This window comes from Acanthochromis polyacanthus, chromosome 20, assembly GCF_021347895.1.
Source record: "Acanthochromis polyacanthus isolate Apoly-LR-REF ecotype Palm Island chromosome 20, KAUST_Apoly_ChrSc, whole genome shotgun sequence".
Lineage (NCBI taxonomy): Eukaryota > Metazoa > Chordata > Actinopteri > Pomacentridae > Acanthochromis > Acanthochromis polyacanthus.
Genome location: NC_067132.1, coordinates 16740464 through 16763553, shown reverse-complemented (window position 1 = coordinate 16763553; position 23090 = coordinate 16740464). Strand labels below are relative to the sequence as shown.

The 23090-nt window shown below is 42.8% G+C and overlaps 5 protein-coding genes across 14 annotated transcripts in view; 2 read left to right on the top strand and 3 right to left on the bottom strand.

Moving 5' to 3' along the window:
• Positions 1-11264, top strand: part of marchf6 (E3 ubiquitin-protein ligase MARCHF6) — a 28176-nt gene extending 16912 nt beyond the window's left edge. The window contains exon 26 of one of the 6 annotated variants that reach the window (XR_007938222.1): positions 10186-11264. Coding sequence is in view for 3 of the 6 variants with exons in the window: in XM_051940054.1 (XP_051796014.1) it covers positions 9824-9911 (88 nt within the window). In the remaining 3 variants the exon portion in view is untranslated. Of the gene's footprint in view, positions 1-1343; positions 2785-5585; positions 7027-9823 lie in introns of those variants that run through there. The other 5 variants (XR_007938221.1, XR_007938220.1, XM_051940054.1 and 2 more) reach the window with 5 other exon arrangements.
• Positions 4-23034, top strand: zdhhc20b (zinc finger DHHC-type palmitoyltransferase 20b). Of its 5 annotated transcripts, none has more exons than XM_022220785.2 (14): positions 4-174; positions 14237-14263; positions 14670-14764; positions 14885-15005; positions 15099-15168; positions 15309-15341; positions 15879-15999; positions 16622-16657; positions 16911-17043; positions 17274-17400; positions 18258-18347; positions 19083-19195; positions 19282-19329; positions 19514-23034. In XM_022220785.2, exons 1-13 carry the CDS (start codon positions 57-59, stop codon positions 19323-19325), a joined length of 1128 nt encoding a protein of 375 aa, XP_022076477.1. In that variant the 5' UTR covers positions 4-56; the 3' UTR covers positions 19326-19329; positions 19514-23034. The 5 variants fall into 5 exon arrangements, with proteins under 5 accessions (XP_022076477.1, XP_051796019.1, XP_051796018.1 ...); XM_051940059.1 differs by lacking the exon at positions 4-174 and adding an exon at positions 4261-4418; XM_051940058.1 differs by lacking the exon at positions 4-174 and adding an exon at positions 8501-8655.
• LOC110970499 (arylamine N-acetyltransferase 2-like) lies at positions 2926-3955 on the bottom strand. Its single transcript, XM_022220788.2, has one exon. The coding sequence runs from the start codon at positions 3860-3862 to the stop codon at positions 2999-3001; it is 864 nt and encodes a 287-aa protein (XP_022076480.1). The 5' UTR covers positions 3863-3955; the 3' UTR covers positions 2926-2998.
• LOC127531270 (arylamine N-acetyltransferase 2-like) lies at positions 7168-8199 on the bottom strand. Its single transcript, XM_051940062.1, has one exon. It carries the CDS (start codon positions 8102-8104, stop codon positions 7241-7243), a length of 864 nt encoding a protein of 287 aa, XP_051796022.1. The 5' UTR covers positions 8105-8199; the 3' UTR covers positions 7168-7240.
• Positions 11406-12431, bottom strand: LOC127531269 (arylamine N-acetyltransferase 2-like). Its single transcript, XM_051940061.1, has one exon. The coding sequence runs from the start codon at positions 12340-12342 to the stop codon at positions 11479-11481; it is 864 nt and encodes a 287-aa protein (XP_051796021.1). The 5' UTR covers positions 12343-12431; the 3' UTR covers positions 11406-11478.
• Positions 23035-23090: the final 56 nt, after the last annotated feature.

Below are 23090 nucleotides of genomic sequence, written 5' to 3'. Positions count from 1 at the left end.
TTTGGTCCGTGACGTCAGCCTGTGGACACTCCCTTTTCCCCAGCAGAGGGAGAAAGATGGCGCCCACACACGTACTGAGATGCTGTCAACGGGGCTTAGCATGGATACCTGTGATTTTTATCGCCCTGGTCGTCTGCTGGTCGTATTACGCCTACGTGGTGGAGCTTTGTATATGTAAGTGTCCCTCCTGTCGACGTGTGTTGCCCGTTGAGAGCCGTTTAACGCCGGTGTTTTCATTGTGCCGCTGTCCACACAAACACACAGCTGGCCAGCAAGGAAGTAAATGGACTGCAGCTCAACAATGGTGTTGGCAAGCCCGTCTAAATGTAGATACAGCTAATTATCTCGTCTCTTTGGGTCGCCTTATTTTATGTTATTGGCCGAAGGAAAACTTTCACCGTGCTGTTAATGGAACTGCCCGTCTCGTCTCTGTGGTTTTGTGTCGAGCTGAATAGAGTCTGAATGGAGAATTAAAATGCTAACTAAACGGTATTTGGCTGGCTGGCCAGGAAAATACTTTTCTTCCAAACACACTACTGGGACCGGTAATTAGCTTGGCGCATGTGAGGAGTTGCGGCTTGTGGGCTGATGAGAGATGTGATATTGTAGGTAAATGGAAGAAAATACCAGATTAAATTATGTAAAGCTTGTGTGTTTTAGTAGTTTTTAAACTTTAGTAACATCACACATTTATGCCTACAGGATCTGCTGTCAAGGTGTAATGCTATGTCTGGTGATGTGCACTTATATACACATACATAAAGATGAAATCTAGATTAGATCAATATAACATTTGTATGATCCCAGACTTACAGATTATATGTCCTGGGTGTGCTCCTGACTTATGAGAAATGACTTTTATTTAGCAGATTTCCTCATCTGAATGAGTTGTAGATGAAAGTCAGCAGTATTTTACAAAAGTAATTTGAGCAAAAGTGTCACTGAAAGTTCCCTTTTTCTTAGCAGATAAAGTTTGGCGCTGTAAATGTTAAAATGCAAATTTTTCTGACCACTTTTCATCTGTATTGGACCAGTATTTGAATGTGGTATTCTTGCTTTGACTAGCTTTTTTAAAAAAAAGAGAGAAAAAACAAGCCATTAAAAGAGCTCGAAAACCTAAAATTTGATTGGACAATCTCTGTCTGCTGATGCTATCAGTATCAGCAGGACAGTGAAAAGTCTAAGTAGCATGCCTTTTTCATAAAGTAATTTCTGATTGCATGACCATAATCTATGTTGGCCGTACAATAAAAGTAAAAACGAATGTCATGTCAGTACAGGAAAGTCTGACAGTGATAACAGTTTAAGCAATATTACTGTATTAATAATGTCTGTCATTGCAGGTACCTGGTTGGCCAGAGGCTTGTCAACTACGAACGTAAAGCTGGCAGAGGAAGCTCAGTCCCTCCCCCTAACCCTGTCACAGAGTAAATTTTTATGTCACATGTTGCCACATTTTTGCACCTCTTACCCTGCATACAGCCTGTCCAATCCTTCCTTCCCATCCCATCCTTTTTGATTTTCAACTCAGTCCTCGGACCGTAATCCTTTTTTTGAATCTCCTGTGGATCTTGGTGGATTTGATGGATGTTGTTCAGTTTCCTTTCTTGCCCATCAAACATGGGACAGAAAAATGTATTATAATCATGGGACAGCAGATTAACTCCCTCAAACAAAACAAACGGAGTAGGCAGGAGGGTTAAAGGTTTGATTTAAAGCTCAACATCTGTATTGTCATCCATGCCTTGCTTTGTAAATTGCTGCCTGATAATTGTACATGTGTAAATATTTTGAATGCAGTCTTTCAGTGCATGTCCACTAGATGCGACTTTCCCACACGGCAAGGCACCGCATCTCAAAATCGCATGGATGGCGAGCAGACCACAACTGACAGCGCTCAAGCAACAGCGGGCCGATACGTGGTCACGTGACCAAGCTTTCAGCTTACTGTTGTGACAGTCTGGCAGGCATGTCAGATAAACACAGCAGCTCAGCCGCAAACTTTCCCTTTTATTTCAAGAACACTTCCGCCAAAATTATTTCTGAAAGCATTTGACACGAGAAATAAACTGTGCAGCAGCTGAATCTGTGCTTGTTTTAGTTCACCGACGGCTAGTTTAGATGTTTGAGGACAGTTTCACGCGTGGAATCTCCGCACCCCGCATCTAATTTGCATAAAGTAGAACTCCAGTCTACTTTATGCAAATGAGCTGCGGCCCACTCCGGGTAAACACACCGGACCAGAATGCCACAAGCGGAGTGTTTCCAGGTGCGATCTGGTGTGTTTACCCAGGGCGGGCCACAGCTCATTTGCGTAAAGTAGACTGGACTTCTACTTTATGCAAATTGGATGCGGGGTGCGGAGATTGCACGCATCATGAAACTGTCCTCAAACATCTAAACTATCCATCGGTGAAATAAAACGAAGACGGATTCAGCTGCGACACAGCTTATTTCTCACCTCAAATGCTTTCGGAAATACTTTTCGCTGAAGTCTTTTTGTAATATTAGACAAGGATTGCGGCTGAGCCGATGTGTTTATCCGTCTCATCTGCCGGACTGTTAAGCTGAAAGCTCGGTCACGTGACAATGTTGTGGTCCGCGACTGACCGCCCGCTGGCCGTGCGATTTTCAGATGTGGTGCATTGCCGTGTGGGAAAATTGCATCCAGTGGACATGCACCTTTTATCTTTAAAAACATAAAGGACAGATGTGGATTAATGAAATGACCATTGTATGTCTTTAAAGTGTATGCATAATTTATTAAATCAAAATGAAAGTTTGTCTTTATTGTTGCTTGTGTTCTTAAGACTGTTTGATTTTTGCTCAACAATCCATGATCAAGGTTAGATTAACCTGAACTGTGTACAGAATAATGTTCCTGAGCAATGAGAATTAATTTAAAATCCCTTTGTATTACAAGTATAAATCAACAGCTGTTTAGAAATTGTGCTATAGAGACATACAACTTAGAAAGATACCCCACAAGAAAGCATGATCAATACATAACGGGGGGTGGAGTGATTGCCTCATCCTTTGGTATTAGAGGAGATTTAAGTACAATTCCAAATTTCTCTGCTAGAATACCAGGGATCTCCTCATCTTTGAGCTCCCTGGTTGTGGTTTCTACCACGCCTCCAGTTGCTTCAGTTGGGAATGTGATGGTATTAAGCTTGTGGCCAATGTAAGTGAGCCTTCCACCTGGTTTTAAAGTGGTGCAGAAGGACTTGCAGAAGAATATGGAAGAAGGAGAGGTCTGGTGGTAATTGCACATCTCGGTGAAGTTCTCCAGACGCCGAGGTTCAAGAGTGAACTTGTAGATCTGTGTCCAGTCTCCATCTGCGCCATTGTTTTCCTCCTTTTGCCACTCCAGAAAGCGCATCCCCGCGGCTTCTCTGATGCGGTACACCCGGTGGCCCTCCTCCTGAACGTCTTCGGTGTCCAGTGAGAGTGGGACAGTGAACCCCGCGGTCCCGAATCCGACGTCGCACAACCACCGGCGGCCCTCCAGAGTCACCATGACGATCAGATGGTCGAACGGAGGCCCGTAGCATTCCGTGATCGCGTTCTTCACCTGCCCGGAGACCAGACGCAAGTCGAAGCCGAGTTTAGTAAGCAGCCAGGAGAACATGGAGTTGTTCTCATAGCAGAAACCACCTCGGCGCTGGTTCACGATCTTGTCATAGAGAAGCGGGAGGTCGAGCTGGACTCTTCCGCCGCTGTGAACCGTGAGGTTCTCAAATGGCACCGACAGTAGGTGATGGATGTGAACCGACCGCAGCAGCTCCAAGTCGGGCTTCCTGGGGGCCGTTAACCCGATGCGAGACAAATATTTCCCCACGTCCATGTCTACAAAAGTCATTTCAGCTGCTTACTTTCACTTTCAAACTAAAAGTTTGGAAATCATCAAGCCCCACCTAGACTGACCGGTTAGTTTGTGATTTGCTTCCTGCAGTTGAATGTTGCGTTCAAAGTACACCCCTTTAACGCTAATCATTTACATCAAATAAAATAACGCCAGGTATCAAGTTAAACGCAAATAAACTAACTAAATGCTTTAAATTCGCATCAAGTGTACAAAATTAAGTGACACTGCTGACTTCCATAGCGGAAAGGTGGCTACGAAGCTGATTTTAACTGATTTTTTTCCTGTTTTTTTCTGTTTTTTTTTTTTTTTTTTTTTTTACTGAAATTGCCGATAGAAACAGTAGTTCTCAGATGTTCAGACCTCTTCCTGTCTCAGTTTTGGTCCGTGACGTCAGCCTGTGGACACTCCCTTTTCCCCAGCAGAGGGAGAAAGATGGCGCCCACACACGTACTGAGATGCTGTCAACGGGGCTTAGCATGGATACCTGTGATTTTTATCGCCCTGGTCGTCTGCTGGTCGTATTACGCCTACGTGGTGGAGCTTTGTATATGTAAGTGTCCCTCCTGTCGACGTGTGTTGCCCGTTGAGAGCCGTTTAACGCCGGTGTTTTCATTGTGCCGCTGTCCACACAAACACACAGCTGGCCAGCAAGGAAGTAAATGGACTGCAGCTCAACAATGGTGTTGGCAAGCCCGTCTAAATGTAGATACAGCTAATTATCTCGTCTCTTTGGGTCGCCTTATTTTATGTTATTGGCCGAAGGAAAACTTTCACCGTGCTGTTAATGGAACTGCCCGTCTCGTCTCTGTGGTTTTGTGTCGAGCTGAATAGAGTCTGAATGGAGAATTAAAATGCTAACTAAACGGTATTTGGCTGGCTGGCCAGGAAAATACTTTTCTTCCAAACACACTACTGGGACCGGTAATTAGCTTGGCGCATGTGAGGAGTTGCGGCTTGTGGGCTGATGAGAGATGTGATATTGTAGGTAAATGGAAGAAAATACCAGATTAAATTATGTAAAGCTTGTGTGTTTTAGTAGTTTTTAAACTTTAGTAACATCACACATTTATGCCTACAGGATCTGCTGTCAAGGTGTAATGCTATGTCTGGTGATGTGCACTTATATACACATACATAAAGATGAAATCTAGATTAGATCAATATAACATTTGTATGATCCCAGACTTACCGATTATATGTCCTGGGTGTGCTCCTGACTTATGAGAAATGACTTTTATTTAGCAGATTTCCTCATCTGAATGAGTTGTAGATGAAAGTCAGCAGTATTTTACAAAAGTAATTTGAGCAAAAGTGTCACTGAAAGTTCCCTTTTTCTTAGCAGATAAAGTTTGGCGCTGTAAATGTTAAAATGCAAATTTTTCTGACCACTTTTCATCTGTATTGGACCAGTATTTGAATGTGGTATTCTTGCTTTGACTAGCTTTTTTAAAAAAGAGAGAAAAAACAAGCCATTAAAAGAGCTCGAAAACCTAAAATTTGATTGGACAATCTCTGTCTGCTGATGCTATCAGTATCAGCAGGACAGTGAAAAGTCTAAGTAGCATGCCTTTTTCATAAAGTAATTTCTGATTGCATGACCATAATCTATGTTGGCCGTACAATAAAAGTAAAAACGAATGTCATGTCAGTACAGGAAAGTCTGACAGTGATAACAGTTTAAGCAATATTACTGTATTAATAATGTCTGTCATTGCAGGTACCTGGTTGGCCAGAGGCTTGTCAACTACGAACGTAAAGCTGGCAGAGGAAGCTCAGTCCCTCCCCCTAACCCTGTCACAGAGTAAATTTTTATGTCACATGTTGCCACATTTTTGCACCTCTTACCCTGCATACAGCCTGTCCAATCCTTCCTTCCCATCCCATCCTTTTTGATTTTCAACTCAGTCCTCGGACCGTAATCCTTTTTTTGAATCTCCTGTGGATCTTGGTGGATTTGATGGATGTTGTTCAGTTTCCTTTCTTGCCCATCAAACATGGGACAGAAAAATGTATTATAATCATGGGACAGCAGATTAACTCCCTCAAACAAAACAAACGGAGTAGGCAGGAGGGTTAAAGGTTTGATTTAAAGCTCAACATCTGTATTGTCATCCATGCCTTGCTTTGTAAATTGCTGCCTGATAATTGTACATGTGTAAATATTTTGAATGCAGTCTTTCAGTGCATGTCCACTAGATGCGACTTTCCCACACGGCAAGGCACCGCATCTCAAAATCGCATGGATGGCGAGCAGACCACAACTGACAGCGCTCAAGCAACAGCGGGCCGATACGTGGTCACGTGACCAAGCTTTCAGCTTACTGTTGTGACAGTCTGGCAGGCATGTCAGATAAACACAGCAGCTCAGCCGCAAACTTTCCCTTTTATTTCAAGAACACTTCCGCCAAAATTATTTCTGAAAGCATTTGACACGAGAAATAAACTGTGCAGCAGCTGAATCTGTGCTTGTTTTAGTTCACCGACGGCTAGTTTAGATGTTTGAGGACAGTTTCACGCGTGGAATCTCCGCACCCCGCATCTAATTTGCATAAAGTAGAACTCCAGTCTACTTTATGCAAATGAGCTGCGGCCCACTCCGGGTAAACACACCGGACCAGAATGCCACAAGCGGAGTGTTTCCAGGTGCGATCTGGTGTGTTTACCCAGGGCGGGCCACAGCTCATTTGCGTAAAGTAGACTGGACTTCTACTTTATGCAAATTGGATGCGGGGTGCGGAGATTGCACGCATCATGAAACTGTCCTCAAACATCTAAACTATCCATCGGTGAAATAAAACGAAGACGGATTCAGCTGCGACACAGCTTATTTCTCACCTCAAATGCTTTCGGAAATACTTTTCGCTGAAGTCTTTTTGTAATATTAGACAAGGATTGCGGCTGAGCCGATGTGTTTATCCGTCTCATCTGCCGGACTGTTAAGCTGAAAGCTCGGTCACGTGACAATGTTGTGGTCCGCGACTGACCGCCCGCTGGCCGTGCGATTTTCAGATGTGGTGCATTGCCGTGTGGGAAAATTGCATCCAGTGGACATGCACCTTTTATCTTTAAAAACATAAAGGACAGATGTGGATTAATGAAATGACCATTGTATGTCTTTAAAGTGTATGCATAATTTATTAAATCAAAATGAAAGTTTGTCTTTATTGTTGCTTGTGTTCTTAAGACTGTTTGATTTTTGCTCAACAATCCATGATCAAGGTTAGATTAACCTGAACTGTGTACAGAATAATGTTCCTGAGCAATGAGAATTAATTTAAAATCCCTTTGTATTACAAGTATAAATCAACAGCTGTTTAGAAATTGTGCTATAGAGACATACAACTTAGAAAGATACCCCACAAGAAAGCATGATCAATACATAACGGGGGGTGGAGTGATTGCCTCATCCTTTGGTATTAGAGGAGATTTAAGTACAATTCCAAATTTCTCTGCTAGAATACCAGGGATCTCCTCATCTTTGAGCTCCCTGGTTGTGGTTTCTACCACGCCTCCAGTTGCTTCAGTTGGGAATGTGATGGTATTAAGCTTGTGGCCAATGTAAGTGAGCCTTCCACCTGGTTTTAAAGTGGTGCAGAAGGACTTGCAGAAGAATATGGAAGAAGGAGAGGTCTGGTGGTAATTGCACATCTCGGTGAAGTTCTCCAGACGCCGAGGTTCAAGAGTGAACTTGTAGATCTGTGTCCAGTCTCCATCTGCGCCATTGTTTTCCTCCTTTTGCCACTCCAGAAAGCGCATCCCCGCGGCTTCTCTGATGCGGTACACCCGGTGGCCCTCCTCCTGAACGTCTTCGGTGTCCAGTGAGAGTGGGACAGTGAACCCCGCGGTCCCGAATCCGACGTCGCACAACCACCGGCGGCCCTCCAGAGTCACCATGACGATCAGATGGTCGAACGGAGGCCCGTAGCATTCCGTGATCGCGTTCTTCACCTGCCCGGAGACCAGACGCAAGTCGAAGCCGAGTTTAGTAAGCAGCCAGGAGAACATGGAGTTGTTCTCATAGCAGAAACCACCTCGGCGCTGGTTCACGATCTTGTCATAGAGAAGCGGGAGGTCGAGCTGGACTCTTCCGCCGCTGTGAACCGTGAGGTTCTCAAATGGCACCGACAGTAGGTGATGGATGTGAACCGACCGCAGCAGCTCCAAGTCGGGCTTCCTGGGGGCCGTTAACCCGATGCGAGACAAATATTTCCCCACGTCCATGTCTACAAAAGTCATTTCAGCTGCTTACTTTCACTTTCAAACTAAAAGTTTGGAAATCATCAAGCCCCACCTAGACTGACCGGTTAGTTTGTGATTTGCTTCCTGCAGTTGAATGTTGCGTTCAAAGTACACCCCTTTAACGCTAATCATTTACATCAAATAAAATAACGCCAGGTATCAAGTTAAACGCAAATAAACTAACTAAATGCTTTAAATTCGCATCAAGTGTACAAAATTAAGTGACACTGCTGACTTCCATAGCGGAAAGGTGGCTACGAAGCTGATTTTAACTGATTTTTTTTCCTGTTTTTTTTTTTTTTTTTTTTTTTTTTTACTGAAATTGCCGATAGAAACAGTAGTTCTCAGATGTTCAGACCTCTTCCTGTCTCAGTTTTGGTCCGTGACGTCAGCCTGTGGACACTCCCTTTTCCCCAGCAGAGGGAGAAAGATGGCGCCCACACACGTACTGAGATGCTGTCAACGGGGCTTAGCATGGATACCTGTGATTTTTATCGCCCTGGTCGTCTGCTGGTCGTATTACGCCTACGTGGTGGAGCTTTGTATATGTAAGTGTCCCTCCTGTCGACGTGTGTTGCCCGTTGAGAGCCGTTTAACGCCGGTGTTTTCATTGTGCCGCTGTCCACACAAACACACAGCTGGCCAGCAAGGAAGTAAATGGACTGCAGCTCAACAATGGTGTTGGCAAGCCCGTCTAAATGTAGATACAGCTAATTATCTCGTCTCTTTGGGTCGCCTTATTTTATGTTATTGGCCGAAGGAAAACTTTCACCGTGCTGTTAATGGAACTGCCCGTCTCGTCTCTGTGGTTTTGTGTCGAGCTGAATAGAGTCTGAATGGAGAATTAAAATGCTAACTAAACGGTATTTGGCTGGCTGGCCAGGAAAATACTTTTCTTCCAAACACACTACTGGGACCGGTAATTAGCTTGGCGCATGTGAGGAGTTGCGGCTTGTGGGCTGATGAGAGATGTGATATTGTAGGTAAATGGAAGAAAATACCAGATTAAATTATGTAAAGCTTGTGTGTTTTAGTAGTTTTTAAACTTTAGTAACATCACACATTTATGCCTACAGGATCTGCTGTCAAGGTGTAATGCTATGTCTGGTGATGTGCACTTATATACACATACATAAAGATGAAATCTAGATTAGATCAATATAACATTTGTATGATCCCAGACTTACCGATTATATGTCCTGGGTGTGCTCCTGACTTATGAGAAATGACTTTTATTTAGCAGATTTCCTCATCTGAATGAGTTGTAGATGAAAGTCAGCAGTATTTTACAAAAGTAATTTGAGCAAAAGTGTCACTGAAAGTTCCCTTTTTCTTAGCAGATAAAGTTTGGCGCTGTAAATGTTAAAATGCAAATTTTTCTGACCACTTTTCATCTGTATTGGACCAGTATTTGAATGTGGTATTCTTGCTTTGACTAGCTTTTTTAAAAAAAGAGAGAAAAAACAAGCCATTAAAAGAGCTCGAAAACCTAAAATTTGATTGGACAATCTCTGTCTGCTGATGCTATCAGTATCAGCAGGACAGTGAAAAGTCTAAGTAGCATGCCTTTTTCATAAAGTAATTTCTGATTGCATGACCATAATCTATGTTGGCCGTACAATAAAAGTAAAAACGAATGTCATGTCAGTACAGGAAAGTCTGACAGTGATAACAGTTTAAGCAATATTACTGTATTAATAATGTCTGTCATTGCAGGTACCTGGTTGGCCAGAGGCTTGTCAACTACGAACGTAAAGCTGGCAGAGGAAGCTCAGTCCCTCCCCCTAACCCTGTCACAGAGTAAATTTTTATGTCACATGTTGCCACATTTTTGCACCTCTTACCCTGCATACAGCCTGTCCAATCCTTCCTTCCCATCCCATCCTTTTTGATTTTCAACTCAGTCCTCGGACCGTAATCCTTTTTTTGAATCTCCTGTGGATCTTGGTGGATTTGATGGATGTTGTTCAGTTTCCTTTCTTGCCCATCAAACATGGGACAGAAAAATGTATTATAATCATGGGACAGCAGATTAACTCCCTCAAACAAAACAAACGGAGTAGGCAGGAGGGTTAAAGGTTTGATTTAAAGCTCAACATCTGTATTGTCATCCATGCCTTGCTTTGTAAATTGCTGCCTGATAATTGTACATGTGTAAATATTTTGAATGCAGTCTTTCAGTGCATGTCCACTAGATGCGACTTTCCCACACGGCAAGGCACCGCATCTCAAAATCGCATGGATGGCGAGCAGACCACAACTGACAGCGCTCAAGCAACAGCGGGCCGATACGTGGTCACGTGACCAAGCTTTCAGCTTACTGTTGTGACAGTCTGGCAGGCATGTCAGATAAACACAGCAGCTCAGCCGCAAACTTTCCCTTTTATTTCAAGAACACTTCCGCCAAAATTATTTCTGAAAGCATTTGACACGAGAAATAAACTGTGCAGCAGCTGAATCTGTGCTTGTTTTAGTTCACCGACGGCTAGTTTAGATGTTTGAGGACAGTTTCACGCGTGGAATCTCCGCACCCCGCATCTAATTTGCATAAAGTAGAACTCCAGTCTACTTTATGCAAATGAGCTGCGGCCCACTCCGGGTAAACACACCGGACCAGAATGCCACAAGCGGAGTGTTTCCAGGTGCGATCTGGTGTGTTTACCCAGGGCGGGCCACAGCTCATTTGCGTAAAGTAGACTGGACTTCTACTTTATGCAAATTGGATGCGGGGTGCGGAGATTGCACGCATCATGAAACTGTCCTCAAACATCTAAACTATCCATCGGTGAAATAAAACGAAGACGGATTCAGCTGCGACACAGCTTATTTCTCACCTCAAATGCTTTCGGAAATACTTTTCGCTGAAGTCTTTTTGTAATATTAGACAAGGATTGCGGCTGAGCCGATGTGTTTATCCGTCTCATCTGCCGGACTGTTAAGCTGAAAGCTCGGTCACGTGACAATGTTGTGGTCCGCGACTGACCGCCCGCTGGCCGTGCGATTTTCAGATGTGGTGCATTGCCGTGTGGGAAAATTGCATCCAGTGGACATGCACCTTTTATCTTTAAAAACATAAAGGACAGATGTGGATTAATGAAATGACCATTGTATGTCTTTAAAGTGTATGCATAATTTATTAAATCAAAATGAAAGTTTGTCTTTATTGTTGCTTGTGTTCTTAAGACTGTTTGATTTTTGCTCAACAATCCATGATCAAGGTTAGATTAACCTGAACTGTGTACAGAATAATGTTCCTGAGCAATGAGAATTAATTTAAAATCCCTTTGTATTACAAGTATAAATCAACAGCTGTTTAGAAATTGTGCTATAGAGACATACAACTTAGAAAGATACCCCACAAGAAAGCATGATCAATACATAACGGGGGGTGGAGTGATTGCCTCATCCTTTGGTATTAGAGGAGATTTAAGTACAATTCCAAATTTCTCTGCTAGAATACCAGGGATCTCCTCATCTTTGAGCTCCCTGGTTGTGGTTTCTACCACGCCTCCAGTTGCTTCAGTTGGGAATGTGATGGTATTAAGCTTGTGGCCAATGTAAGTGAGCCTTCCACCTGGTTTTAAAGTGGTGCAGAAGGACTTGCAGAAGAATATGGAAGAAGGAGAGGTCTGGTGGTAATTGCACATCTCGGTGAAGTTCTCCAGACGCCGAGGTTCAAGAGTGAACTTGTAGATCTGTGTCCAGTCTCCATCTGCGCCATTGTTTTCCTCCTTTTGCCACTCCAGAAAGCGCATCCCCGCGGCTTCTCTGATGCGGTACACCCGGTGGCCCTCCTCCTGAACGTCTTCGGTGTCCAGTGAGAGTGGGACAGTGAACCCCGCGGTCCCGAATCCGACGTCGCACAACCACCGGCGGCCCTCCAGAGTCACCATGACGATCAGATGGTCGAACGGAGGCCCGTAGCATTCCGTGATCGCGTTCTTCACCTGCCCGGAGACCAGACGCAAGTCGAAGCCGAGTTTAGTAAGCAGCCAGGAGAACATGGAGTTGTTCTCATAGCAGAAACCACCTCGGCGCTGGTTCACGATCTTGTCATAGAGAAGCGGGAGGTCGAGCTGGACTCTTCCGCCGCTGTGAACCGTGAGGTTCTCAAATGGCACCGACAGTAGGTGATGGATGTGAACCGACCGCAGCAGCTCCAAGTCGGGCTTCCTGGGGGCCGTTAACCCGATGCGAGACAAATATTTCCCCACGTCCATGTCTACAAAAGTCATTTCAGCTGCTTACTTTCACTTTCAAACTAAAAGTTTGGAAATCATCAAGCCCCACCTAGACTGACCGGTTAGTTTGTGATTTGCTTCCTGCAGTTGAATGTTGCGTTCAAAGTACACCCCTTTAACGCTAATCATTTACATCAAATAAAATAACGCCAGGTATCAAGTTAAACGCAAATAAACTAACTAAATGCTTTAAATTCGCATCAAGTGTACAAAATTAAGTGACACTGCTGACTTCCATAGCGGAAAGGTGGCTACGAAGCTGATTTTAACTGATTTTTTTTCCTGTTTTTTTCTGTTTTTTTTTTTTTTTTTTTTTTTTTTTACTGAAATTGCCGATAGAAACAGTAGTTCTCAGATGTTCAGACCTCTTCCTGTCTCAGTTTTGGTCCGTGACGTCAGCCTGTGGACACTCCCTTTTCCCCAGCAGAGGGAGAAAGATGGCGCCCACACACGTACTGAGATGCTGTCAACGGGGCTTAGCATGGATACCTGTGATTTTTATCGCCCTGGTCGTCTGCTGGTCGTATTACGCCTACGTGGTGGAGCTTTGTATATGTAAGTGTCCCTCCTGTCGCCGTGTGTTGCCCGTTGAGAGCCGTTTAACGCCGGTGTTTTCATTGTGCCGCTGTCCACACAAACACACAGCTGGCCAGCAAGGAAGTAAATGGACTGCAGCTCAACAATGGTGTTGGCAAGCCCGTCTAAATGTAGATACAGCTAATTATCTCGTCTCTTTGGGTCGCCTTATTTTATGTTATTGGCCGAAGGAAAACTTTCACCGTGCTGTTAATGGAGCTGCCCGTCTCGTCTCTGTGGTTTTGTGTCGAGCTGAATAGAGTCTGAATGGAGAATTAAAACGCTAACTAAACGGTATTTGGCTGGCTGGCCAGGAAAATACTTTTCTTCCAAACACACTACTGGGACCGGTAATTAGCTTGGCGCATGTGAGGAGTTGCGGCTTGTGGGCTGATGAGAGATGTGATATTGTAGGTAAATGGAAGAAAATACCCGATTAAATGAACTGTAGATGATGTAAAGCTTATGTGCTTTATTAGTTTTTAAACTTTAATAAGATCACAGATTTACGCCTACAGGATCTGCTGTCAAGGTGTAATGCTATGTCTGGTGATGTGCACTTATATACACATACATAAAGATGAAATCTGGATTAGATCAATATAACATCTGTGTGTGATCCCAGTCTTACAGATTATATGTCCTGGGTGTGCTCCTGACTTATGAGAAATGACTTTTATTTAGCAGATTTCCTCATCTGAATGAGTTGTAGATGAAAGTCAGCAGTATTTTACAAAAGTAATTTGAGCAAAAGTGTCACTGAAAGTTCCCTTTTTTCTTAGCAGATAAAGTTTGGCGCTGTAAATGTTAAGATGCAAATTTTTCTGACCACTTTTCATCTGTATTGGACCAGTATTTGAATGTGGTATTCTTGCTTTGACTAGCTTTTTTTTAAAGAGAGAGAAAAAGTATCCATTAAAGAGCTAAAACCTAAAATTTGATTGGACAATCTCTGTCTGCTGATACAGCCACTAGCAGCAGAACAGTGAATGCACCATGTGGGGAAGTTTAGAAGTATAAGTTTTAGTTTCAGTTATAGAAATGTACATTATCCCTATAGCATTGTTTTCGTCCATCAGTTGTTTTTGGACTACATTAACTCTCAGTTTGGGAAACTCAGATTCAGATTTATAGTACTGCATTATTATTTTGTTAAGTAAGATTTGTAGCAAATGCAATATGGATAAATTACACAATGCTCACTTTTCCCTGCTCAGCTGGATTCCTAACTGCCCATTTATATGCCTCTGTAATTAACGGTCTACTTGACAGTCTAACGTGTATTTTCTCTGTGTGTTTTTTTCTCTTACAGTCACCATCACGAGTATAGGAGAGCAGAGTAAGTGTCTCCCAGGATCAAAACAATGTTTATTTCATTTGTTGTGAATGGAAGTTTGCTGAACCGAGCCAGTTTGCCACTTATTGGGATAATCTCTCTGAGGTCTGTTTAAATGTGTTCTGTAGACTTGGCTTAAAAAAAAGGCTGGCACAGGAAATTTTTTTTTTCCTCTCAAAGTGCTGAGGCTTGCCTCCTCGAAGCCCAGCAGCTCCTCCTCGTTCGACATTAGCGATTAGCTTTCCTGTCATGAATTAACCATGTAGATGTAGTTTGCTCTTCTAGCCCACATCCCAAGTAGCAGTGGCGTTCCCCTCTATTAACTTGGCTGTAGGCTTGTGTTCAAAGTCAGTGCACACATCAAACGGTGTATCTTGTTGATCCTGATGCTCAGTTTTCCTCCCTTCAGTTGTCTACCTGATCTTCTTCCACCTCTCTTTCATCATGTTTGTATGGTCTTACTGGAAGACCATCTTCACCAAGCCTGCCAACCCCTCCAAAGAGGTATAATAACCCAATTCTCCAAAGCAAACCCACAGTGTCTGCATGCCTGTAATCCCCTACTGCGATAAAATGATCCTTGTACGTATGTTTAAAAAGTCTGTGCTGCCCTTTTCTCCTCAGTTTTGCCTGCCCAAGGCTGAGAAGGAGCGTTATGAGAAGGAAGAGAGGCCAGAGTCGCAGCAGGAGATCCTGTGGAGAGCAGCCACCAGCCTGCCTCTGTACACCCGAACAGGAGCTGGAGGTATGATTATGTCACCGAATGTAGATGAGAATGAATTTGTCTTTATGCTTAAGCTGTTCAATAATGACATACTGTTCTGTTGCCATGATCCAGCAATCCGTTACTGTGACCGCTGTCAAGTGATCAAGCCAGACCGATGTCATCACTGCTCAGCATGTGACATGTAAGAGAAGCATATCGACTGAACGCTAACTGAGTGAATTCCTCTTTCTCTTCTCTCGGCGCTGACATTTTAAAATAGTGTTGATCTTGACTCATGTTTTTTTAATCTTTTATTTCCTGTTTGTTTGCTGTATTTGACAGGTGTGTACTCAAGATGGACCATCACTGTCCCTGGTATGTATGACCTACATTTTGCTTTTACATAGTCTGAGTCAGAGTGATTCAGACTTTATGCCAAGAATATTTGCTCCAGATCCATCAAGGTGTTTAATGTTTACACCTGAGTATAAAGGTCAGATCTGATCAGCTGTTCCTCAAACTTTGAGGTGAGGCATGAAAACGTCAGCCAAGAGCAAACTGCATTCTGGACTGATACTCATTGGACTTGTTTCATTTCTTCTAAACTGGTTTGAAAACTTGATATTGTAAAAAAAAAAAAACTGGATTTGAATTTGTTTCTCCACTGTGTTGGCAAAATGTTTATTCTTAGAGCATGTGTGTATGTTGCCAAAATGGTTTTGAAAATTCTTCAGATTGCACATATCTCTTGAGGTGTTTATAATTTTTCACTGCATGAGTCTAAAAAGGTGCCAGAGCTTACTGTTTGAACATTTACAGTTACACAAAGCCTCCACCTTTTGTAAAGCTGAGCTTGATAAGATTTCTTCTCCATGGGCATCCCGCCAAAATGTGACCTTTGTGTGTCCACAGGGTGAACAACTGTGTGGGATTCTCCAATTACAAGTTCTTCATCCTCTTCCTGGCCTACTCGCTACTGTACTGTTTGTTCATTGCTGCCACAGTTCTACAATATTTCATAAAGTTCTGGACAGTGAGTAACGATGCACAGGCGTCCGCTTGCTTACCCTCGGCATGTAGTGAATGTGTGTCTGTGTGATGCAGATGCAGATTCGGCTGCACGTCAAAGCCAGGAAGAGCATCCCTTGAGTTGGTTGTGCATGGTGCAGACCTCTCCTCTCCTGTGCTGCGCTGTGCTGCTCCTCTGTTTTCTCTGTCCTCTCTCACCCTTCACCCTCTGACCCCTCTCTGTTTCCCGTTCTGTTATCCCCAGTTCTCGCACACTGGCTCATTGTTCTCCGATGTCTCTTTTTTCCATCTCCCTCTCCACTATCAGAAGCATCAGTCACACCACTCATGCAACCGCAGACACCTCCTCCCTTTTTTTTTCTTTTTTTTTTGTATTTTCTCTCTTGTAGCCGCTCCACGTCGATTTCCTCTCATCTCTTCCTCTTTCATCCCTTTGTTCTCTCCATTCTGGGCACAGTTTGCTCATTCACCCACTCTTCTTTCTTTCCTTCAAACCCCCTTTTACCCAACTGGGCCTTGACTTGTATTTGCCTCCTGATTTCTAAGTGCTTCCCCTCCCCTCCCTTCCCTTCCCGCCTGTTCTCTCCTGGTGTTGCTAACCAGTCTCGTTTCTGTTTGTACTAAAGCTTTGCCGGAGGAAATCGGCAGAGAACTGCCCAAAGGTAACCCAGCCATCCTCCGAAGCCTTTTGGTGTTGCAGTGCTTCACCATCATCGCCACGGTTCATGTCGTGATCTGCATGCAGTGACGTGATTCACATGAGACTCTTCTTATTTCTCTGTTCCTCTGCCTTTTTCTTTTCTTTTCTTTTTTTAACCTACTCTCTCAACTTGCTCTTCCTTTCCATAAATATCCTCAGTGTGAATTTGTTATTGATTCCTGTCTCGCTCTCCTCTTCTCCCGTCTCTTCCCCAGAATGAGCTGCCAGACACTCACGCCAAATTCCATGTCTTGTTTCTTTTTTTTGTGGCGGCCATGTTCTGCATCAGTATTTTGTCCCTCTTCAGCTACCACCTGTGGCTTGTAGGGAAGAACAGGTCCACTATAGGTAACAAAACACACACATTCAACAGATGTTTCTCGCATTTAAGCAGCTCCAAATGTGAATGGGTTTATCTGTATGTACTTAAATGTGTCTAGCACTGACTGCTAGACTTTTACTAACACATAAATAGATCTCTGCTGCATTCTCATCAGATGGAGGGTCAATTTTGCCTTGGTGTTTGTTTAATGCCCTTTTATTTATCATTTCTGTCTGTGTTGCTTGCCTTCCCGCAGAGGCGTTCAGAGCACCAGTCTTTAGAACAGGCTCTGATAAGAATGGCTTTTCTCTGGGTTTCCGGAAGAATATTGCTCAGGTCTTCGGTGACCAGAAGAAGTACTGGCTGCTGCCCGTCTTCACCAGGTAAGAGACAAATGCATAACAGAGGCGTCAATACTCTATTTAAGCTAAGATTGGATTTTAGTTCCTGTCGGTGCCATCTGTCGTTGAATTGTGAGCGCAGAATTTGGTAATGTGCTTAAAGTAAAATTAAAAAATCTGAAATGGATGTTTTCATGCTAAAGTAATAGCTGTCAGTTATGGATCTCCTTTTAAATATCGGGTTACGTTCGTTACAAGTCCTGTGATAAACTAAGCTGGGTGCTGTTCCTCATTCTAATCTGTCTACTCACTTCCTTCACTCACATCTCTTCCTCACATCTTGGCTCCTCTAAGCGACGATGTGAAAGAGAGATGTGAGGTGCCGATTGAGAAACGATTTGCTCCAGTGTCAGTCTTAAACAATGCTACTTATTTGTGATATGCTCTGTCACCTGTTAAATTAAACTGACACCTACCGAGATGCAGCATTTACATGTCATGTCATTTGATAAAAGACTTCCACATAATATAAAGCTGTGCTTCTTAGCTCTAAAGCTCCTTCCCAAGTCTCCTCTGTCCTCTTCTCCTTGAAGTGCATTTACGTTACTGGAAGAAGCTCCATAATGGCAGTGGATCAGGGATATTTATTTTCACTGCAGTTCTACAATGAAACTTTGTTGGGACTTTAAAAAAAACCAACACAGAATAACAAACAACAACAAACAGCTTTATAAAAACAAGTAATAAAATGTTTCTTATAAGCAGATTATTTCTAGCTTACAAGAGGAAAAGAGAACGTAGGGAAGCATGAGTTAGCATAATGAGAAGCACCTGACTGCAGTTTGTTTCTTTGCATGTTGACCGCACCTAATCTGTAGTTTCCTCTTTGTTTTCTACAGCCAGGGAGACGGCCTGACGTTCCCCACTCGGCTGGTCAACGTTGATGCAGAGCAGGCCACAGTGACTCTGCATCCAGAGCCAAATAAAAGGTGATCAATCATGGTGTAACAAAAGGCATAGTGAAATCCCAATCTGCACACTCATGGGCTTTGAGGCACTGTCTTGCTAAATGTGTGACGTCTTAGAGGACTGTCTCACTGTCAAATTGTCAAGTGCATGAGGACTTTTCCATGGTATTATGCATCCTTTCCCAGAGCCACTTTCTTGAGGGACTTGAAGGACCCGTGTTTCATAGAGACATTGTTGACATGTAAACATGGTTGTCCTTTGACCCACAAAATGTACACAAACCAAGCGTGGATAGTGTAGGGAAGAAATCTGCTCTGAAGTTTATGTGCAAGTGACAAAATGTAGATGCTCTGTTGTGGTTATTTCCTGCATGTTTGCAGAATTGTTTGAAAATGTAAACATTCACATGGTATTTAGGCTACATATGTTCAGGGCATTTGGTAGTTTGTTACCATGTATAAACACTGTCTAAGGATTAACGATTACATCTAAGGATTAATAACGAAGCAGCTTATCATGATATATATCCAAATTTAAGTGAATGCAATGTTCCGTCACAACTCTGAGTCCTTTTCCTCTTTTTTATACCATTTCAAGCCCTTAGAATCTCTCACACTCGGTCACCACAGCTGTGACGTTGGTTAAGTATGAGGTTTTCCTGCTCAGGCCTGTAGGATGGAGTCACTGCACTTGACACAAGGCTCTGAAAAGATTTTCTGCTCGGGAAATGGTACTAATGTCGGCTCGTTCTGCAGTTCTGCCGAGGTCCCTGTGAGCCCGCTCAGCGAATCCCAGAATCGCCTCCTGAGCAACGAGCAGCACGCCAATAACACCGGAGACCATCTGGCTAATAACACTCTCAAATCAGGTGAGCCCCAGCAGCAGTGATAATATCTCAGTGAGAGAATTCCCATTAACAACTCAACTTATTGCATTTTGTGTTCGGCTTCACAGCTGAAAGTGAAACCATTACAATCTCCGTGGAGAGCGAATCCTAACCAGGTAGACAAAATCAGCCACCTCTCACTCAGCCTGTACAGCTCTGACTTGATCTTCCATGTAAAAATCATATTTTTGTGTACAGATTAAAGACACGGAAATACTATATTGTTTAGTTGTGCATGTTTTATCTGTAATCAACAGCAATTTTCTCACTTTTCCTTGTTTTGCTTCCTCTCTGCTCCAGGAGAAACACCTCAGTCATCTAATATGATGCCTTAAGCAACACAACCGTTTAGTTCATCACCATGGCAACAGTCCCTCAGTGGAACCGCATCCCCACAGACCCATTCAGAGTAACTATGGAAATGCAGTCAATTTGCCCGTCACAGCAATGCATTTATAGCGTTGGCGTTTTTGCATGCCGTGTCATAAGCACATCTCACACCTCCTCCCAGAAGACATGTGATGCAAGCTTGTTCCCAGGCTCACCAACACACACACACACACACACACACACACACACACACACACACACGCTAACAGCCACACATTCAGCTATATGCCTATTTCTTTGTGCTGTTTCTTTCTCTCTCTCTCTCACACACACACACAAATCGAGCATTTATTGATGAAGAAAATCTAAGAATCCTGGAGGGAATCGGAGCTACTTTTGGTGTTTAACGAGACAACTTTTTGTGCCAAAAGCTTCCCGGGCGAACCAAGACTTCATTTAGAGGCACAAAGCTACAGTGAAGAGTGTGGGACAAGCTGGAGCAGAGCAGTATATTTGTTTTGAACATTTCCTCTCTCGTGTTTTCAGAAAGGCAGTACTTGCTGTGGAGATGGATGAATCAGTTTACCTGTGTGACTGTTTTTTTTTTTTTTTGTGTGTGTGTGTGTCTTATTTTTAACTAATAATATTGGAACGCATTTATGGGCCTTTTGAGATGGATGCTTCCCACCACAACCTGGACCATCTTACAGGGGACTCTGCTGCACGGTTCAGTGGACTGCCAGTGCACAAAAGGGAAGACAGGCTGGATTTGGAGTGGCATTTTGGATTTCAGAGCACAAGATGGCGCATTTGCACTTTGTAGATTATCAATGTCCATCACAAAAAAACGTGCTGCTTTTTTTTTTTTTTTTTATCATGTCCAAAAAGCATCCCAGGTGTGACAGATGTTGGATGATCATGTGATTCATGGTGTATTGTGTGTGTGTGCGAGAGAGAATGTCTATAACAGTTAAAGTGGCAGTCATAATTCCTTTTTTTAAATGACTAACAGAGACTAAAAGTATCAGCTTTATGTGTTTTTGTGGCCAACTGGTGTTCGAACCTGTTTATAAATGCACCGTTTAACCTGGGAGATGTATTTCATGCAATGCGCAGCGTCTTTCACTACCTGATCATTCGGAGTCTGACCAGTGATTCTTAGCCCGCTACGTGTTCCAGCTTGTTTTTCTACAGCTCAGTGCTTTCAACCTTTACTAAGATACCAACACTCATTGCCAAATAAGGGCTGGCTTGTCAGGAGCTCTGACCTCCAAACCTGAAGTGTTTACAGCATCTTAGCTTTATCTTAACCTCACTGGCCAATGTCATCATAACCAAATTGTATTTACCAGTAGCTGTGGCGCAGTACTTCACACATTTATCTGTCCCTTCTACCTGTTGTGGGTCATGATGTCCTTGCAACGCCAGTGCTCGCCAGCAGGTGGCTCAAAACTCCTGTTATCTGCCGAGTTTTCTGTGCATCATTCAACTCAGGGCTCAATTCACCTTCAGTCCAATTTGCAGGTGTGATTTTATTCACAATTAGATATTTTCTTAAGATCCAATTAAATATGCATTTCTCTCCCGAAGCGACCCATCCAGATTTAACCTGAAAGTGAATTGAACCCGTCCGATCAGCTGTACAATAGAGGCGTCAGCTACAGCGTCTGCTCACCTTGTCACTGCAGACACGTGTGCAATTCAAAGTCAGCTAAGTGTTGTGACCTTGAACTGTTGAAGAGCCTCAGTTTGTGTAAAATTTACCAGTGAATTGTCTCGTGTCAGTGTTGAGCATCTGACTCACAGGCTCTGGCAAAATCTGTAATGGAAGACTGTGTTACCTGATTAAAAAAACAAAACACAAATAACGGTTGTTCAGGAATGAGTTCCATCCTTATTCCAAGGATTAGTGTTGTGTTAGTGCAACTTTACATTCATGTTGGAGGGCGACAGCAACTTCCTGATGTCCGTCATTACTCCCGTCTCCAATCACATCCCTGACTGTTGCTGGATGAGCCTCCTACTAACTAGATCCCACCAGACTCTGGTGATGTACAAGTTTACAGCTGTTTCTATAGTGTAGTGTGAGGTAGTGGTGTTGTAAGATGTGGATGTCTCTCGGTAATAATGTCACAGTTGTGCTGAATGAGCCACAGGCGGGCCAGTGAAGGTGTCTGATTTGAATAATGGAGCGTTAAAAACAGCCTTGCTCTTCTGACTTCTTATGTTTACGTTCTTCTCCTTCCAATCATGTTTGAGTATATTTGTAAGTACTCTTCAGAAACAAAGAATTGGGGGATCTTTGTTACTGTATAATCACTGTGGTTGGATCTCAAAGTAGCAGATTACATTACTGTTGGAGATCATGATCCAAGCCCAGGTTGAGTTCTGGTCACGCGCGGATTTTTTCTAAACTTCACGTTTTGACATGTAGTTAAAGAAAAAGACGAAACAGTCATGTTGTGTATCTTGAATACGGAGCCTGGCTCGTTCCACTAGTCACTTACAGCCACTGATTCAGAAACATTGGACCTGTCGTCTTGTTGTTTTACACATTGCCTATATTCTTTCTCCGGGCTGTTTGGCCTCGAGACTAAAGTGCGCGCGTGTATTTTGTAACGCTTAAAAGTGAGTGTTCTTTTGTAATACTGTTGTCTTGGGAGAAGTGCTTCTGTGCAGCCATGAGATTTTTACATGTCTGTGAACATACAGTGCCGAGAAAAAGCATATGCCCCTTTCTCAAATTCTTTTTTTTTTTTACGTATTTTCCTCCACTTCAATGTTGAAGATAATCAAACTAATGTAGGTTTGGATAGCTTTTTTTCCCCCCTGAAAACATTAAATCATCTAAAAGCTGCATTTTGTGTTTACTTTGGTTTTCTTTGATGATCTTAGACGTTTAAGTGGGGGAAATATTCAGGAAAAAAAATAAGAATTAGAAGAGGGGGAAAATACTTTTTCACGGCATTGTACATAAATGTCTGACTAATGCTCAAAAGCATGGCGCCTAACGTCTGTTTTTAAAAAAAGTTTTACCATGAAAATGGGGATTGAGGTGTTATAACAGAAATTGGGTTTTTTTTCCCAACTATAGCTAGGTGTGTCATGTTTTTAATTAGCTTTACTCTGGTCTGTCTCAACTTTATAAATGAAGCCATAAAAACTCCTGTGAAAACGGAAAAAGAATCTGAAAATTTCAGTATAATTTTGGTTCTCTCTTCTTTCTTTTTTTAAGACTGATTACATGCTACATCTCGCTTCACAGCACAGATGTGGCCTATCATGACTTGCTTATTGCTACATTTTGGTTTCTTTTTGTTACAATGTCCTATTTTACAATGTGTGTATATATATATATTGATAATGTAAGAAAAAGACAACATATATATTTTTCTTGTCTGATTAATTTTACTGTTCCTATTTTGTGAATGAAGTACATGCCTCTACACAATTAACGTGAAAATAACAATAAATGTTTTTTTAAACCTCCAGTCTAAATTTGATCTCACATTAATTCAATATATTATTAAATCTTTGGATTCTGTTT

What these genes read in the sequence shown, in the direction of transcription:
- zdhhc20b (XM_022220785.2), top strand. Translation starts at nt 57, where the DNA reads ATGGCGCCCACACACGTACTGAGATGCTGTCAACGGGGCTTAGCATGG. An exon ending in ATGGACCATCACTGTCCCTG is followed by an intron (nt 15,342 to 15,878) that starts GTATGTATGACC and finishes GTGTGTCCACAG; the next exon opens with GGTGAACAACTGTGTGGGAT. An exon ending in ATTTCATAAAGTTCTGGACA is followed by an intron (nt 16,000 to 16,621) that starts GTGAGTAACGAT and finishes TTTGTACTAAAG; the next exon opens with CTTTGCCGGAGGAAATCGGC.
- LOC110970499 (XM_022220788.2), bottom strand. Translation starts at nt 3,862, where the DNA reads ATGACTTTTGTAGACATGGACGTGGGGAAATATTTGTCTCGCATCGGG.
- LOC127531270 (XM_051940062.1), bottom strand. Translation starts at nt 8,104, where the DNA reads ATGACTTTTGTAGACATGGACGTGGGGAAATATTTGTCTCGCATCGGG.
- LOC127531269 (XM_051940061.1), bottom strand. Translation starts at nt 12,342, where the DNA reads ATGACTTTTGTAGACATGGACGTGGGGAAATATTTGTCTCGCATCGGG.